Source organism: Scatophagus argus, chromosome 20, assembly GCF_020382885.2.
Source record: "Scatophagus argus isolate fScaArg1 chromosome 20, fScaArg1.pri, whole genome shotgun sequence".
Taxonomy (NCBI): domain Eukaryota; kingdom Metazoa; phylum Chordata; class Actinopteri; family Scatophagidae; genus Scatophagus; species Scatophagus argus.
In genome coordinates this window covers 18,579,061-18,597,547 of record NC_058512.1, presented here as the reverse complement: position 1 = coordinate 18,597,547, position 18,487 = coordinate 18,579,061, and the positions used below count along the sequence as shown (strand labels likewise).

Genomic DNA, 18,487 nt, shown 5'->3' with positions numbered 1-18,487 from the left:
GTAAGTCTGTAAGTAAGTCCTCTCAGCTCTGTGCAGACGTTTAGCTTTTTTCAGCTGTTTCATATTAGGCTACAGTAGGCAAATTTCCCTCCCTGAATCACAGCTGAGCTGACATTGCCAGTGAGGGGCTGATTTGTTCAGTGATAATGGTTTTGTATAGTCTGTTCAGTTTAAAGATTCCTTGTAAAAGATTTGTTCATACATGTGTGAACACCTCTAACAGCCATGTTACAGGCTTTTATGCCCAGCCAAAGGACAGATCAAACAAATGAGCCGCCGTACTGAGGCACAGAAGAGCTTTGACCTGAATACTAACATCAACATGCCAACTTGCGCACTATGAAAATGTTGATGTGTTGATGTGTGGCAGTTGTTTACCATGGTCCTCATCCAGCGCATTAATATGCTGACATTTGGTAACATGCAATTAAGTACAGCTGAGGCTGATGAGAATGCCATCACTTCTAAAAATACTGTCCACCAATGAATACAGAATACGTTGGTGTACGTGATGTATCTCACTACTTCAAGGCAACATGTAGCTTATGTCCTCGTGCACGCACAGGTTTATTTATGTGCATATGTGCAAACTCTTGTTTAATATAATGTGAATTCTATTTTAAAACAACTGCTTCTTCAGTAGATAAATGTTTAAGTAAACTCTCAAAGCAATTTCTTTTTTGCATTGTTAAGAGTAAGAGAAAACTGCATGGGTACATACTTTTCAGTGTAAGTGAGATTTGGGTGAATGGACCCTTTAATTAAGTAGAAGCTGTATTCTATCTTGCTCATTATCTTATGCCAATCATTTCGTGGTGATCTGAGACAAACAAGAGACAAAACAAAAACATTAAAAGTTGATTCAGAGGAAAGTTGATGTGACTCACATATGGAGTCACGACTGAAAAACCAGAGGAATGTGTTCAAGCTCCATCATTATGAAAAAGGACTTTGAAACACTACCACTAAAAGCCCCATTGTTACTGTGAATGTGAAGCTAATTGGACTAACCCTGTGAGAGAGCTGCTGAGTTCTCCAGGCCCGTTAATTTGAAGAGTCGCAGCTGGCTACTCATGTGTGCCTCTACCCGTCCTGCGTGCTTCACTTCAGCCTTTAATTCTGCTCTGCAGAAAGCCACACAAACAATATGGACAAGAAGTGATCCTAAAATTAGCACAGAAGAGATGATCTTGTATGTTTTGTGCCAAATGTACATATAAAAAAGAGGCTAATTTAAAGGCACGTTTCGTGCCAAAAAGCAATCATACCAAACCAGAGTAAAAACCTTGGAAGGATCAGAGACCAGCAAACATGTTAAAAATGTCAAGTTAAATGTTTTAATTTGAACAGTCAGAGGATGGAGGAATGAGAAACTTTTTATGGTTTAAAACAATGTATATTCCGATTTGAACTTTGCTTTTTCCCCTCGGAAAGCTAGCGCACAAACTGCCGGCTGGCTGGTGCCCACAGGAAAAAGCTCCCTCCCTTTTAATTAGACCAGCTCACCAGATTAGGTCTCATTAGGCTGCAACACTGGAGTGCAGCTTAAGTCCATGCAGGCCTCCAGCGCATCCCGCTTTAATTGGTTCTGTAATGGCCTCAGCTCAGGCCTTTGAAATCCCATTCCTGTGGGTAATCAGCCATGTTTGTCTGAGAACCACAAGCGTTTCTTATTTCTTACTTAGTCTGAAGCGACTAACTGTGACTTGTTGCTATGTACTTACTGTAGCTTTAGCCAAGTCATCCTCAGCACAATCACACACTCATCACATGTGAGACACAGCTGAATGGCTAAATTATTATTAGTTCTTCTGAGAAGACTTATTCCATACAGTTTAGAGCAGTACATCTCTAAGACTTGATTGAAGCAAAGGAAAAACACACACAAATTGCAACACAGAAAACATGAATCATACACTGTAACACAAACACAACAGGATACTGGTACACTTGGAACTTATCTTCCCATTGTTCCTTCACTTGTTCATAAAATATAAACAGGTCAGGTTACACTGTCAAAATGTGACTGTTATGGCAATAAACTTTTCGAATGTACATATTACATCTGCTAAATTGCGTGTAGAATCATCTCTCCAAGCACAGTTACAAACACTGTAGGAATCCTAAAAGTATTCATGATGTCTGGAACTACCATTTACAGCTGAAGCAGAGAAGGGTACATCATGATAAAGTGTGAAGAAAAGCCATTCATATTCGGAGGGAGAACATTTGTGGGCCCTGTAGTACTGTAGCTGCATTCCTACCAAAGTCAATCATTGTGTATATCTCCTTAATTGTGTTGGAGCTATTATAAATCCAGAACTGCTTAGTTACTGAAATCACAGGCCTTTGGGGAAATTAAAAGCAATGAACTACAAAGAACTGTAAAACAAACACAAAAAAATGTTGCTCCGGTTCTTCATGCAGATATTTAAAAGCAATAAAGTTTGACTTAAATCAACTGTAAGTGGCATCGCTGCATTTAAGACTGTGCTGGTGGTTTAATTCACAAGACTATGGCTATGGCTTTGAAACCACCTACTCTACTTGTGGAATGTTCTGATTTGTACAAAACGTCACATGTAGTATGCAGTATGCAAACCAAAGCAAAGTCCAAGAATACTCCAAGAATACCTCAGTGTTGCACACAACAACCAGTCAGGTCAAGAACTGAAGATTTGTTCACATAAGAATATTTGTTGACATAAGAATAACAAAGATAACGCTGCGTTTTAAAAGCAACAAAATTAACTAAGCTAAGCCTGCCCTGGCGTTGTGGTTCACCGTTCTGAAAGACAGGCATAAAGATTTTCACCTTTATACCATGGGGAATCAATGTCTGCATAAAAAGAGTGATCTGGCTAAGCTCACAGTATATGTGTATAACCCACAATTGGTTGGATTTAAAAAGCAGTTAGCAGCTAATTCACACAAGAGGAACAGTGAAACAGCAACCGTAAATGAGATCTGGGAGCTCATTGCCCTCCGAACGGAGGACGAGATCAACCAACCAATGCCATTATTGCCTGACATGTATGTTACACGTCACACATCATGCATCCAGCATACTGTCTAAAATCACACACTGGGGTGGCATTATACCATCGCTATTTGGTTCAGAGTAAAGAAAAAAAAAACAAAGCCAAATACTAATACAATAATGAATTTATCAAGACAAATGTAAAGATGTAGGAATTTATGGCAAACACAATTAGGCAGCAATACTTCATTACTGCGATGCAGTTTTGTACAAAAATTGGAGAACTGAAGCTACTTCTGTCTGTGGTAGGAATGCTACAACCAGAGGGCCACTATTACTTCTCCCCAACATACTGTGGTAAAAAAGACAAAAACAATCCAGACATTAACATGTTTAAACATCATAGAGAATCACACAGAGAAATAGTCTAAGTATCAATATAGATGTTTTCTTGTTCAGCTGTCTCTCGAAGAGTAGAAACAATCAAGCAGCTGAAATAACGACTCAGGAGATCCCTACAGTTTTCTTTTTCCCCAAACCAAAATATGGTCACACAACATTGTGGTCTCTGTAATTTTGGAAATACATTTCATCTCCTGCAGGAGTCACACTGCTGTCAATGTTCCCCTCTTATTCAATGCCCACTGTTACTGGCCAGCTGGGTAACAGAAGATTCCACTGGAACCACACAAATGGGATACTTCCATGACAGTCTTCCAATTCACCACGTTAGCCATGCCAGTTCTTATCAGTAACATCGCCATAGTTCACAATAGACCACAGTCTATTGTATAAACAAATTCCCAACATCCTTAGCATACTCCAACAGAGCACTGGACCAGTAGCAGTAATGACTCCATCCAGTCAATCAGAGTGACAGGCCATCAGAATTGAGGGCAGTCAACCAATGGCAGGATTTACAAGTGAAGGAGGAGGGTGATGAGACATAGGTGAAAGGTGGGGGAGAAGGCACATTTGGTTTTCCATCTTCTTCTTCAGCAGACCTGTGAACAGCAGATAACAGAGATTGTAAATGTTATCTTGAAGATGTAAACCCCAACATACGACTGCATTAACTGATGTAATAATGACTTGAGTTGTCTGACTAACCTACTCCTTAGTTAATTATAGGCTCTGTGATTTGTAATATTAATAATATTCCTTTTTGTTTAAAATTCCTGATTGCCATACTAATAATTATTGGATGCCTTTGTTTGAATGAGCACACAATGTATTAAATTGAAAAAAAATATATAAAAGGAGCCAAGAGCAGCATCATCACTTTTCCTCTGTTTTGTCTTTCCAAAGAGAACAACTGCGATCCGCATCACATGGTCTCTCACCTTCTGGTCAGACATCATACTGTTGGACTGCAGTGGAGTTGGATGTCCACTGAGCAGACCCGCTCCCGGCCGGTCATGCTCACAGAAGATAGTCCCATTGATGTAGTGAAAGCGGTCACCAGGGACCAGGCGGTTCCTGCAGGTCGCGCAGGTAAAACACTAGGAAGAGATATGTAATTACAGATGACACTGTTAATCTCTTTTATCACGTTATTATCAAAACGAGCACACTGATAACAGCATAATGATGTGGGAAGAAATGTTGGAGCGATCACGCGCAGTTACCTTAAGGTGGTAAACGTTGCCTTGTGCTCGCATCACCATCTCACTTGCAGGTATAGACTGTCCACATGCACTGCAGGCTCCACTGTGTCCAAACAGCCTGCAAATAAAAGCATGGAACAAGTCTGTCACTGTCAACAGCAACATAACATGGACATACAATTAAGTTTGCCATGAGAACCAGTGCCTTTGTACCAAGTCAATGTCAAAAGCTGACAGTAATGTAGGTGATGCTGGTGGTGCTTCCAGACCTGACAGTGGCAGCATATCCACCTACAAGTGCTGGTCTGCAATTAAACACCAAACGAATAATGCCTACCGCCACAGAAGAACAACAACAACACAGGGAATCTTACTGTTCAGTCTGTGTCCTCTGTCATCAAAATGAAAAAAGTATGATTAATTGTTTTGTTGTTGTTTTTTTTAAATGTGGCATTGAATTGGGCATTGGTTACTGTGGAATTCCCCTGGTATTGGTATCTAAATTTTTGGTATCATGACATACACAAACTCATGTCTGTCAACCTAGTCAATCCCCAAACCCCATAGGAAGCAGTGCACAGACTCATGTTTTAGTGAAACCATGACTGGAACATACTAAGTATATGGATAGAAAATACAGTAGTGGAAAGTGTCGCATTGGGGAAAACTATTGGAGACTGAGTATTTAATAATCAAAAGACAGGTTTTAGGTGGAGTATTACTTTAAAAGTTGCTTTAAATTGCTAATTTACATTTGAAAAATGGTTGTCATGATACCAGAACTTTAAACTTATAGGAAAACCATATCCAATATCTCTTTCAATACCGAGGTAAAAAAAAAAAAAAAAAAAAATACAAATACCTGGTACACAAAATAGGAAACAATTGAAACCTTGGCCCCTCCATTCATGTGGGTATAACTTTGATATGCAAACACACCCAAACATTGTTGCAGACCAAGTCCATCCCCGCATGCCAGCGGTATTCCCTTTACAGCAAAAAAAAAAGTTCAGTTGTTTAGTGTTGTGTCAAAAGGACAGCTCAGCGTCCTGACTGTGAGTACTTATTTGATGTACAGAGTCCAGAAGGAGCTGGACATGCAGAAGAGAGTTGAGCTGTTCCTCTGATATGTGTTTCCTTTCTGTTTCTCTTTCACATTTCAGAGAGGTGGCATTTGTTTAGCGGGTAAGTAGAACTGATCTGATCATCCAGTAAGTCCCACCCCCTTTAGACACTGCTGCTCTGCAAAACTTTCTATTTCCTGCACAAGCACAGATTGCTGGTAGGACTGGGAGAAGTTTTACAACCAAAAATTTGTAGTAATTTTTAGAGTAGGTTCTTCTCTGTGAGGCAGTAAACAGATGGATGTGAATGCTTCCAGCAACCTTCCAGCAGCTCCCTTCTCCAGCAGTGGACCTGATGAAGCAGCCTACAGGATATGAAGTTAACTCCCAAGGACATATTTCCCAAGATGAATGGTGTCCTTCAGGTCCTCAACTAGACTTGACAGTAATACATCAATCTGATAAAACCTGGCATTAGGACATCAGTGGTGACACACACACTGAACTTTGTTTATGCTTACTTTGAAACAGAACTGACTAATTTACATTCTTTGTCCCTACTCTGTGGGAGGAGGCGTGGTCCTGCTGCGTGTGTGACTGCTGCATCATACCTTTCCAGAATATTACTCAAACCAGCTTTTCTGGATGTGTCATCTCGCCTGTACCTGAAGCATAATACCAACATCAAAACCAACTCCAACACAGACCTTTGTGTTGTTTTAACGCAGTGCTGTTTTTCATCCTCATGATCATGTTACAACAACATGTTACTGTGCACTCACGTACACACACAAGAATGACGTACAGAGCTATCACATGGTACAGGTGACAAAGAGCCATCTCATTTCTCAGGTCTGTTGATACGCATCCTTCAGCACAAACTGCTTGGGTTGAATATGACAAAGCTGCTCTGCTTTGCTTTGCTGTACTGAGTATTGTAAAAGCTCATCATAGTTTATGTCTGCCTGTCCGACCTTCACTCCTGCATGCTATGGTTCATGCGTTGCCACAGCAACCTCAGCCATGTGGATTTGCTGTCGTGTACCACCATAAGGTTGTGTTCATTCACATCTAGATTTCATTTGCATCAAACAGGAACATCTCAACCATTCTGGTACCAGCACTTTGGTGAGAAAAGTCAGAATAAGCTAAACTGGTCATGTTTAACTCTCACTTGTGTTTTGGGATGCTTTGCATAATACATCGCATAATGTATATACAGTATATGTACATAAATTCTGGCTCTAAATTTCTGCAGTTTGAAGCAACATCTCCAAACAAACAAAGACTTTGAACAAAGGCTGATGCACATAAGAACCGAACAGAAGAAGTCAGCTCTGTAATCTTTCAATGTGGCAGCACTGATCAACAGGCAGTCCTTACTGTATCTATCAGAGGCTGGAGGCATGTCAGCACCTGAACTGCAGCAGGTTGAAGTTTTAATAGGAAGCCTCTGTCATCATTACAACCTCTCATGAAAGTGATGCCCTGTGACACTTACTCGACCAGTTTGGCTGCTCTCTCTCTCTCTCCTTCAATGACTGCCCAGAGTAATGAATTTTTTATCTTAATCCAAACAGTCATTTAATGAGTACGCCTGAGAGAATTCTTGTTCTCCTTAATTAACCAACACACACACCCACACACACGCACACACACACACACCCTACGCTTCAGGCTCAGTTACAGCTCATCCTGCTTTACTGGCATAAAGGCTGAGAATTTGAAGACTGGACCCAAACTAAGCCTTTGGTCAGCACTTTCTTGTCCATCTAAACTCAGAACTGGGTTCTACTGAATTATCTATGGTTCTCTTGTTGTGGAAAACATGTCTGATGGGACCAGACAAGAGCCACAGGCCCAGAGGGCAATTTGACAGCATGACTAACACATGCTGCATCTTTAGTTAGCCAAACATAATGCACAAGTAATGCGTTTTCATCATGTCAGGGATTGTGTCTGTAACTTTGCAAACGCTACATTGCTGTCCACTGAGGTTTTCTCCGAATTAGCATGTGCCACTGACTTCCTCATCGCTGAGCTTTTTATTTGCATCGCTGTCACAAAATTGAATAAATGAAGTAGCAGATTGACAGTATCAAGTCCTAACCTGGTACAGGCACACTACTCTCACACAACCCGTCTATGCTAATTGAGCAATTAAACTGGTACACCCCAATACACCCCAGCCAAGACGCACCTTGATGCGGTATTCAGTAAGCTATGTAAGCTAACTAGTTAAAGAAATACGGTAAATACAGTGAGAAGTGCAGTGAATACAGTTCCTTGGCTTCTATCCAAGCTAACTAACTGTAGAGTTAACCAAACTTCCAACAAACTACTTAGTGCAAACACCACGAAGAACAGCAGTTTTACAGTTCACTGGAAATTAAGTTTGAATGTGGCTCAGTTTTTCCTTCATTTTATTTTGGATGTTAACCAATCATTTTTTAAAAATGCACATTACTTACAGCCTGGCACAGTTGTGCTTTTATCAGTGCTGAAGTTACAATTCAGCAGCGATAAACCGGCCATGTTTCAGCAGGCTGACAAGCTAATTTAGCATCGCAGGCTATAACGACAGCATGTAGTGGCCTGCTGGGGTTGTTTTGTCTGGACCTGTAGAAAGGCACTCAGAAAAAGTGCTAGCTGTATTTAATGTACTTCTCACTGTATTTCTTTAACTAATTAGCTTACTGAATACTGCATGAAGGTGCATCTTGGCTGGGCTGACAGGGCTGGTGTACAAAGACAGACAACCACACACTCTCACCTAGGGGCAATGTAGAGGAGCCAGTTAACCTAATGTGCATGTTTTTGGTATTGTGGGAGGAAGCCGGAGTACCCGGAGAAAACCCATGCAGGCACAGGGAGAACATGCAAACTCCACATAGAAGGGCCCAGACCGGGATTCGAACCTGGAACCCTCTTGCTATGAGGCGACAGTGCTAACCACTGCACCACCACGCTGTCCTAGTAATCACAGAATTGGAAATTATTGTCACAATTGTTACCGTCAGTATGTTTTTTGGTATATAATAAAACCTGTATACCTTGAGTATATTAGCAGAATGAAATTAATAGCGTTCATCTGTTCCACAGAGACGTGACAGAAAAGTTTTTCTGTATGCATGTTAAAACAGTCAATAAAAGAGGAAATGCATCACCGAATAAAATCTTCATGTCAATTCTCAAGAAACATTAAATCGTGTTAAATATGGTCACAGTGTCTGTAACCATGATGATCAAAAGATGAGCTGAGTGGGTCCCTTTAGAGCTGCTTTTGTCATTTAAGATGGCTGCTTTTGAGTTAGATGCGTTTCAATAAGCTCAACCTTGGACTGGTCACAAATACAACAGAAATCCACCTACATTAGACTTCTAATATGGAAAAATGCCACTGGAATACCACATGAATATTAATGAGGAACATTTTCATATGCACCTGAATAAACATCATTGCTGACCCATTTTACTTGTAGACTAAATATGGAATTTCTTCATCACACAGAGAATTCTCATGACTATGCAGTGTATTTTACTGCGGATCGAGATGTAATTTGAGTGTACAGTGTGAGCTTTATTTATTTCATGAGAGCTCCTGAAAAGCCACTGTATTATTACTGGCCTGATATACAAAGTCTGCAGTGTCTCAGTTCCTCTTTGACAGGCCTTGAGCTGTGGCTTTCCACATCCAGCCCTGTATTTGCCCTGGAGACGAGGGCACCTATAAAACCCCCATCTGTGTTACACCAGTCCGCCTCATAGACACTAAATGGCCGACTTTCTACAAAGAACAACACACAGTCACAACCATCCTCACTCGTGTTCACCATTACCATGTTTACTATACCATTTTTAACAAGGTTTTCATTGTATGCCCACTTCATTTATCTGTCACATACAAAGTGATTAACTACATCAAATACAAAATAAAGCAAAATAAAATAGTGAGGACAAATGTTTGCATGCTATGTTTAGACGACGAATTTGCAAGGTGCAGTCTGAGTACAGTATGACTACGTTCAATGATTGATGAAGTCAAGACATCCCAGTCCCATCCCAAGAGGGCGTTAAAACAAGAAATCCTGAAAATACATACTCTCCCTGAACTTTTATTCGTCACAGTAACACTTTAAAACTTTTGGATGAAATTGATCCATGCCGTTTGAACACAGAAAGAATTGTATCAAACTAAATTTGAATTTAGTGTGGATACAATGTGCTGCTTTCAATTGTCTTATGTGACAGTAAATTGAACATCTTATTGTTTTGCAGTCTCGGTTGGAGAAAGTAAGCAATTAGAAGACATCATCAAGATTGTGTCTTTTTTCTCACTACATGTAATAGACCACTGTCCACACACACCCTCAGGACTCACCTGATGTAGTCGTTCTTGCAGAGTATCATGCCTCCTTTGCTGTAGCAGGTGCTGCTGTACTCTCCCAGTTGAGCATGGCAGCACGAGCACTTGAGGCATCGCGTGTGCCAGTAGCGCTCCATGGAGAAGAGCAGGAAGCGGTCTGCGATTCGACCTCCACATCCTGCGCATGACCTGCCTGATGCTGCCCCACCGCCGCCCATCACTGCCACTGTGGGCACCTCCACCCTGCTGTTCACCATAGCAGCCTGAAGACAAGAGGTAAAGAAGAGAGAACAAACAAATGAAATGGGTTGTTTGTATCAGCACCAGTGCATATGTTGATGGATAAGCAACAGAAATGTAACGTACAGAAACGCCAACGATGTCATAACCTGCCCATAGGTGATGCTTTTGTTTGTTTTTGTGCTATTCCTTGCTTCCTGTTTGTGTGATTAGTTTCAATAAACTGCTTCAGCCCTGCTTCTGGCTTCTGTTTGAATTGCTGTGATGAAAGATGCCAAGTGCCTCCATTTCCTAGTTGGTCACAATTTAAAACAAAAAACTAAATTGTAAACCGAGAACTTATCCTGTTAGAATCTCTGCTAAAGTGGTCAACAATGTAGGATATGATAATTTTTCTGTCATTAATCAATTCATTATTGTTTTCTATTAGTGATGGGACACCCTGTCAATGATAGTCGACGCTTTTCGTCGGTCGAATCACTGTACTTTTCTGCTAAAAATTAATATCTGTTAAAGGTAATCAATGTGATCCACCATTTTGCTACTACCATTCATTCCATTGTGCATTGTGCAAATCCCTCTGTAATTCTTTCTTTTCTCCTTTTACAATGGTTTCCATCAGAATGGGAACTGCGGAGTTTGTTGAATCCTGAACATAACAGGTTCAAGAACCAGAACTTATTTGATCCCCGTTAAGCAACTACAAAACTAACTGTGGGAGGTTACTGAAGGGGAGAGTGGCATAACTTCCCCCTCAACCACTTCTACTACGCTGGTATTAGTTCCTGTACATTTCAGTACGTCAGCAAAATGCCCAGGGGACACAGTGAATTATGAGCAAGACATTCTTAACCTGTCTGACTGTTGTTTACGCATCACAGATAATGAACAAAAGTGTTAAAACTTAAGTCGTCGGTAAAACATAGAGCAGTTTAATGTAGCACAGCTGTGCTGCAGATACGCTGGCTTGCACTGTTAGAAGCATGCTGTAAATAATATGTTTCTCTTAGTTGTACATGATGTATAACTGAAAAAAACATCAATAATAATGCTGGGGAATATTATAACATGATGGATCAAAATACCAGTCGGCCATTGATGCATTAGCCTGAAGTGCCAACTCGAAGGTGACTCTGCATATCTCGATTTGGGTACAACCCTATTTATTGATTGATTAGCGAAAAGACATGATTTTTTTTTTTAAAAATGGTGTAAGGATGCTCATTACAAAATGAAGATTCAAGATTCAAGGTAGTTTAGTTTCATTTCCACGTGTAAACACAAGTTCCCAGAGCTAAAGTGATGTCTGCATGATGGGCTGACTGTGTTGTTCTTCAGTGTGATGAAGAGGTCGTGACTGTAAAGAGAACAAGAGACACAAACACAGCCCTGTACTCCCAAATATGGCTCTGGGTACCAGATCTAATCGATTGGTTTTGGAACTTAATGAAAAAAAAAAAGGAAAAAAAAAAAAAAAAGCTTGTAGCTATTTACTTATGGGGGCATGGGAATGAATATGACACATGTACAAAAGCATACTCCCTTCACAGAGTTTCTGTTTTACACCAAACAAGATCAAAGTTGTGTCCAACTTAAACAAAACCACACACAATCTTTTCTGGGCCTTCTAGCTCCTATTTTAACTTGATAATACATCCCAAGAGGAGGCTCGTTGAAGCTGTGCAGCATTTGGTCCTTCAGCAAATGTTATGGCTGCTCTGTGACAGGCTGCAGAGGCCCACACTTTCTGGAAATGTAGTTCATCTGATTCAGCTGCTCAGTTCTTCATCATCTCTTTCCAACGTCATGGAAGCAAAAAGTAAAGGATTTCAAAAGTAAATGGTTTTAAGTATAGTTGCTATAGCTATTGGTCTATACAATGTCACACGTATACCATCAGAAAGCATTTACTATATTTCTGCTTTCTTCATTTTTCCATTACAAACCTGAACTGATTTCATGCACAGCTGGGAATAATATTGCTTTTGAATCACTGCAAGTACAACCATAGCTGTGTGTGCTACTCAGCAATGAGTCAGCAACACTGCCTCTTCAGCCGCTTCCATGATTTATAATTAGCGCCAACAACAACACAAAATAATTGCTGGGCTAGATTTCATTTTCCAAATGAGCAACAGCAGCACAATTTGTCCTCTAGAGCGTCTAATTTCAGCAAGGGCATGTTTAGCTTTACGACTAGCCTTCCCACAAGATTATTTGAGATTGCAGCAGCTGGTCCTCTGCAGTGAAGCAGGCTGCCCTCAATACCCTCATTTTCTAGAGTAGACACCTGGCTCTAATCAGCTACAGGAACATCATGTTAAGAAGCCCAAGGCTACATTAAAACCACAAACAGCCTCTCGCACTGAGACCAAAGCTACCTATTAGCAGAGGCTTATTCATGAATGAGCTCATCTTTTGAAAGACTTAGAAAAAAATGGATCCAGGCATTTAATTCACAAATTAAACTTCGAATTAATCCTGATGTTTCCTTAATTAGCATCAACAGCTTGGTTTAGCAGCTGAAAGCGCTTTGTGTTTTTAATATTTGACCTTTTCCAAATTGAACAGCGCACATACGAAGTCAATAAAAACTAAAGGTCTTTTCCTGGTTTTGATTACATTGAGGACATGATGTTTACATGGAACATGAAGAATCAGGTCATTCATATTTCTGTATGTATGGTATCCAGGTCTTTGGCGCATCTGCGTATTTCATGCATGATGTGTAAATTTAGGGAACAAATTTAGCGAAATGCAGTAAACAAGCTGTTGCAACAAGTTCACTCAGACCACTCTGGTTGTTTGTGACATAATGAATGATTGTAATGTCAAAAGGAAGAACTGTGACACAGAGCCGTTCTACGGATTATGACTAAAGCCTTCAGGAGGGCACCACAGACACTACAGTACCTGGCCAGGGCCAATACAACCACCTCAGTGCGACCTTCACACTAGATACAGTGCTTACTAATTATAAAGAACAGATACACATACAGGTATGGTAATACCTTTTTTCTACTTTTTACTTCTACATCTGGCATCAGTTGAGCTTTACAATACAAGTTGATGATTGTTAAGCACAAATAACACTTTAGAATCAGTGTTAGTGTCATTACTTTATGGATGTAAAGGAATAGTTCTAGAAATGTGCTTATCTGCTTTCATATCAAATGTTGATCTCTTCCTTTAACTGACAGGTGTACTGTACCTGTGAATAGTAAACATAATCTAAAAAGCAGCAAAGTGGGCAGAGATGTTGGTCTATGATACATTTTTCTCCCATTGACATATATTAAGAAAGACACTCCCACTTCCAAGGTCTCTGTTCCTGTTTGTTACAGGGGTGTTTGATGGGGTCCGTACTGGACTCATCCAGCCATGTCTTTGTGGACCTTGCTCTCTGCTCTGAGGGCTTAGGGGGGCCTTCCATGAGCTGTTGCCATGGGGTTGGAGAATAGCATTGTCCAAAATATCTTGGTATGCTGAAGCATTAAGATTTCCTTTCACTGGAAGTAAGGGGCCCAGCCCAACCACTGAGAAGCAGCCCCATGTCACACCTGAATTCAGCAATTAAGAGGTGTGTTGTCTATGCAGTGCTTGTCAAGCTGCCCTAACACTACACCTGTACTGACCCATCCAGAGCATCGCGTTGTTGCACTCAGGACCAAAATACTGCACCACAACAGAAATGCAATGGTATGAGATTTTGACAGTACAATAACTGTCATGGTATCATGGTTTCATCGTGTAGGGTATCATATAGTTACTATTACCATCAGGTACAGTTAAAGTTAAAGGAATGAAAACTGAAGAGTTTTTTGGTTGAATAAATTCTTCAGAAGTTCATAAAATATAATGTCCTCAAATTTTTAATTCTGATCTGGTAGACTTCAATATTGTTAGTAAGTAAATGTAAATAAAAAAGTAAATGTATACGGTATGTATGTTTCATACTGGACCAATCATCGAGATCTTTCTTGGATATCATAAAAAGAATTGTTGGGTGTAGATGTCAATCAAGCCTAAACTGACACTACTGACAGACTTCTCAGTTTTACGAGTCAGTAAATAATACCAGTCATAAATGTGTAGCCTTTTGCTAGAACGGTGAAGAAAAGCCCTGCTGTATCTTTGTGGATTCATTCTACTTACCTTCAGAAAGGATGAAGTCCAGTCTATGGAAAAAAATACCCACTGCTCTTTGATAAATACTGAGGAGGGTATTTAAATGGAACTTAACTGTGATCTCCACGGTCAGACTTGAAGGTGCACTGCAGTGCTTGGAGATATCCCACTTGGGATAGCTCAGGTTGTGCCCTGGGCCATGTTTTGGGTCAAGACTTGGGTTGGCCTTCGGTGGGTGGTCTTGTTCTCCACCTCACAGAACTCACATTTGATGCTGTTTAAATTGACCAAATTGTATCTTTTTGGTAGAGGAAAAGGAAAATCGCAATACATATATTGTTATACCACGGTATAACATGAATCCGGTGTACCACTGCAACCCTACGCCAAAGTTGCTGAATTTAAATCTGAAGCGTCTGAGTAAGTAGATTCATACTACTGAATTTATCGTAACACTCAACCTCTGACACCAATGTGATAACTGAATTTTAAGCAATACATTTAAATGGTTAACTAAACTTTTAGTGAGAACACAGGATGTCTTATGTCACCCTGTGCTTCAATGGACTTGCTGTTTTTCCCTTCCTCTATTTCCTGTCTTCGGTGCCAGATTCCTTTGGGCGGCACATCACCAGCCGTGAAATCAATTAGCGGGCCAAGACTGCATAATACAACAGCTTCCACCCCTGTGAAATAAAGTGAGAGCAATTTCTGGATGACTCAAACAGCTCATGCACCAACTTCTCCTACCACGCAGATAGTCTCTCCCTTTATCATTCACTTGCTGTTATCACTAACATGTGTAAGGATACAAACATTTCCTCTGGATATTTTGCAGCTGGTTGCTGGTGGAAGTAGTCTGCCTGTCCCATACTTGGACATACAATTCAGTGTTAAGGGAAGATATGGCAGTGAATTTTCATGCACAGAGGATAGGGACCTCAGTTAATGAGTCCTTAGATCCTTCAAAAGTAATCACAAACAGCACCCTAACACTGAAACCTTAATTGTGGTATAAGATAAATATTCTTGGCCACATGTGAAACTAATTGCAGAGGAGCAGCTAATGTAATCATCATGCAAACACCTGTGTTATTTCAAGACATTTCAATCTGCCAAATAGCTCTCCGATACAATTCTTCTCAAATTAAAATGCAAATCCTGCCTTTAATCATGTTCTTCTGCGATGCCTTGATCTGTGTTATCAGTCTCAGGGAGTGGAAGCAGAGATATTGATATTTCACAGTGAATGAAGACTGGTCATTGAGGCTATCCAGAGGTTTAAAAGGTCCAAAAACTACATAGTCCATGGCATTCATTTGTAGAATCTGACTAAAATAGTTTAGGTAAAATAGCTGCGATAAATAAATCTTGTAATTTGTACACTGCGTTGCCCTTGTGCATGCTGAATCCACCCTACTTAATCTATAAAAAAAAGCGAGACTATTTTAAGAATATGACAATAAAATAAAGAATACTTAAATATGCATATGAAAAAGTGTTCATATACATAGATACATGTAAAGCATCATCCTCTGTGGGAACAAGACTGAGATGAATTCATTGTCTTGATAGTCATGATACTGTCAGCTGTAACCAATGTAACAAACACATTTTTTCTTTGTTTCTTTTTTTCAGAATCAGTCTATCTAATAATATCTAATAATATGTAAAGATTGATCACGCTGAGTAAATAAAGGACCCTTTAGGCATTCAGGCATTTGCACCTGTTTTCCAGGACCATGGTCTGTTAGTTTTATACATGTATTAAGATTCGAACCCAAAAGAAGAATTGATTAGCCAACAATTTTAATAATAAACCATTTATTTTAATTAGAAATTCTAGTTATTCATCAAGTTAAAATGCCAAACCCTCTCTGGTTTCTGTTACTGGGAACATTTCCTGTAATTCTCTGTTTTGTATCTGTTCAAACCGAATTGGACTGCTGGTTGGAAAAGTCAAGCGCCATTAAGACTTCCTCTTGGGCTCTGAGAAATTACAAACATTGGGAAACTGTTTGCCGTTTTCAGATGGTCACAAAGGTATTAAAAAAAAAGTATGCTTTAAAATCTGTTCAAAGGTCCACTTTGTTTTCCCGGACATTTAAGCTGGAATTTTGTGAAGCTCTGGTGGCACTTTACAACCTCATTTAAATAACCTCAGCTCATACAGGTCTCGGGAACACTACCAAGTAAGCAGGACCGAAGGCAACAACCGCACCACAGTCTCGAGTATTACAGAATTTCACCACTGCAGGACTAATAAAGATCTTATCTTATCTTACAGCGAGTAATGGTCAGAGTGGCACCACACTGAGGGAGATTCAGTGTCCTTCTCTTCAGAAAGACATGCTGTTTCATTAAACTGTTCTCTTCTTACACACCAAAGCTCATGTGGCACAAGTGCTCTATTGCACAGGCCCAAAAGCAGCTGCATTCAAATAATTAACATGCCCTTTCATCATAACTGGCGTGGACTTGGACAGCTAAAAGTTATTCACATTTTAAAAAGTAACAAGAAAAAGTGACAAGCTTGCACATGTGCAGTAACATGTTTGATGAGGGGAGTAGGGACAAAAACAGAGGAACAACTTATTTCTTTCCAAGTCCAATGACTTCTGTCAGGTGACACTGTAGCATCTAAACTTGGTATTGTCACCACTGTGTGAGGGCTGCAGTGGGTCTTCTGAAGTTGTAGAAATGATTAATGATGAATGATATAACCAGTGTCATGCCTTTTGGATAAAAATCTTCACAAATGCTGCAAAACAATGCGCAACTTGTCACATTTTCGTTATAGCGCACAATATTGCCTTTTATCATGCTATCAAGTGAACCACTCAGATACAAAGCTGACTGATAGTTAGGCAGCAGGCTGGTTTTCATTTTTGTTTTCAAAAACGTTTGAAAGTTTGGATGCTTTACGGAGCTTTTGCTGTCCTGTCATGGATACGGTAATTGAATGAGGGATCATCAGTTGAAACAGTGTGATCACCATACAGGTACACTTTACAGTCAAACTGATGGATGGCACTGTTTAGTTCAAGGCAAAAAGAGAAAGGAAAAAAAATCATATAGCTTAAACCACTTATAAGAAACTATATTTGCAATAATGTTTTTAAAATCCACTAATTTTTAAAGCTTAAACAACTGCTGACCGGTGACACCTACAATCAGGTTCAAGGGGGTGAGGGGGTGGGGGTACTTATCCTTTTTCAGAACAGCCCCATGCTATTACCACCACCACCACTACTACTACGACTGAAAATAATAATAATAATTATTATTATATTATAATTATAATAATACAATTATAATACAATAATACAATTTGTTACAATTATACGACCGATAGTAATAATGTTGTCCTTGTTGACACAAATATATCCTACTAAACAATACCAAAAACAAGCACAAACAGACTAATCGCATCTTTTGGCGGCACTTTTTCGATTTACTCATACTTAGTGGTTAATTGGCCCGAAGTACAAAAAAAATACAGCTGTTACCTTCGGTGGTGTAGCGATGATGTGATATGATGTGACGCAAAGACATGCAAGAAGCGGAAAAGACTGTAAGAAGCACGCTAGTTTCTTAACATGTTGGACTGGACGTATCGTAATGACATTCAGCTCACCTTGCTGTTGTCAACTTGAATGATTAGTTGATGGAACCGCGGCGGCTTCTTCTCGTCTTTCTCGCACGTCAGTACAGGAACGCGCCAGATGTTACAGAGACCCGTAAACTTTTTAGTTAACTATATTCTCCGTACTCGTCCGTGTGGTGAAAAAAAAACGAAGAAGTGATAGCAAACTCCTCTTCTCTATTCCCATTTAAAGTGCGTTCTGGCTGGGGACGGACACCAACAGCTCACTGACGGTCACTTCTCTGGACGGTCCCTGAACGTCTTCTGTCTTTGTTCCTGTACAGAGCCGAGCTCCCGCGGGCAGAGAACAGAGGTTTACTCTGTCATTTAAACGCGTTTATAACTCACTCCACCTCTGACGTTAAGGGGAGGGGGTGTGGCTCCTGCCTCCTGTCAGGGTAATGGAGGACTGCTGCTAGAGAGGAGTGATACCCACGTTGTGACGTTCAAATGTAG

At 40.1% G+C, this 18,487-nt stretch overlaps 1 protein-coding gene across 2 annotated transcripts; it reads right to left on the bottom strand.

Moving 5' to 3' along the window:
* Positions 1–623: 623 nt before the first annotated feature.
* On the bottom strand, positions 624–18,487 carry lmo4a (LIM domain only 4a). 2 transcript variants are annotated; one of them, XM_046375694.1, is made up of 5 exons: positions 17,895–17,992; positions 10,033–10,280; positions 4,609–4,705; positions 4,324–4,482; positions 624–3,984 (listed from the first exon to the last, which is right to left on the bottom strand). In XM_046375694.1, exons 2-5 carry the CDS (start codon positions 10,272–10,274, stop codon positions 3,976–3,978), a joined length of 507 nt encoding a protein of 168 aa, XP_046231650.1. In that variant the 5' UTR covers positions 10,275–10,280; positions 17,895–17,992; the 3' UTR covers positions 624–3,975. The 2 variants fall into 2 exon arrangements, with proteins under 2 accessions (XP_046231650.1, XP_046231649.1); XM_046375693.1 differs by lacking the exon at positions 17,895–17,992 and adding an exon at positions 18,023–18,487 and having other exon boundaries at positions 625–3,984.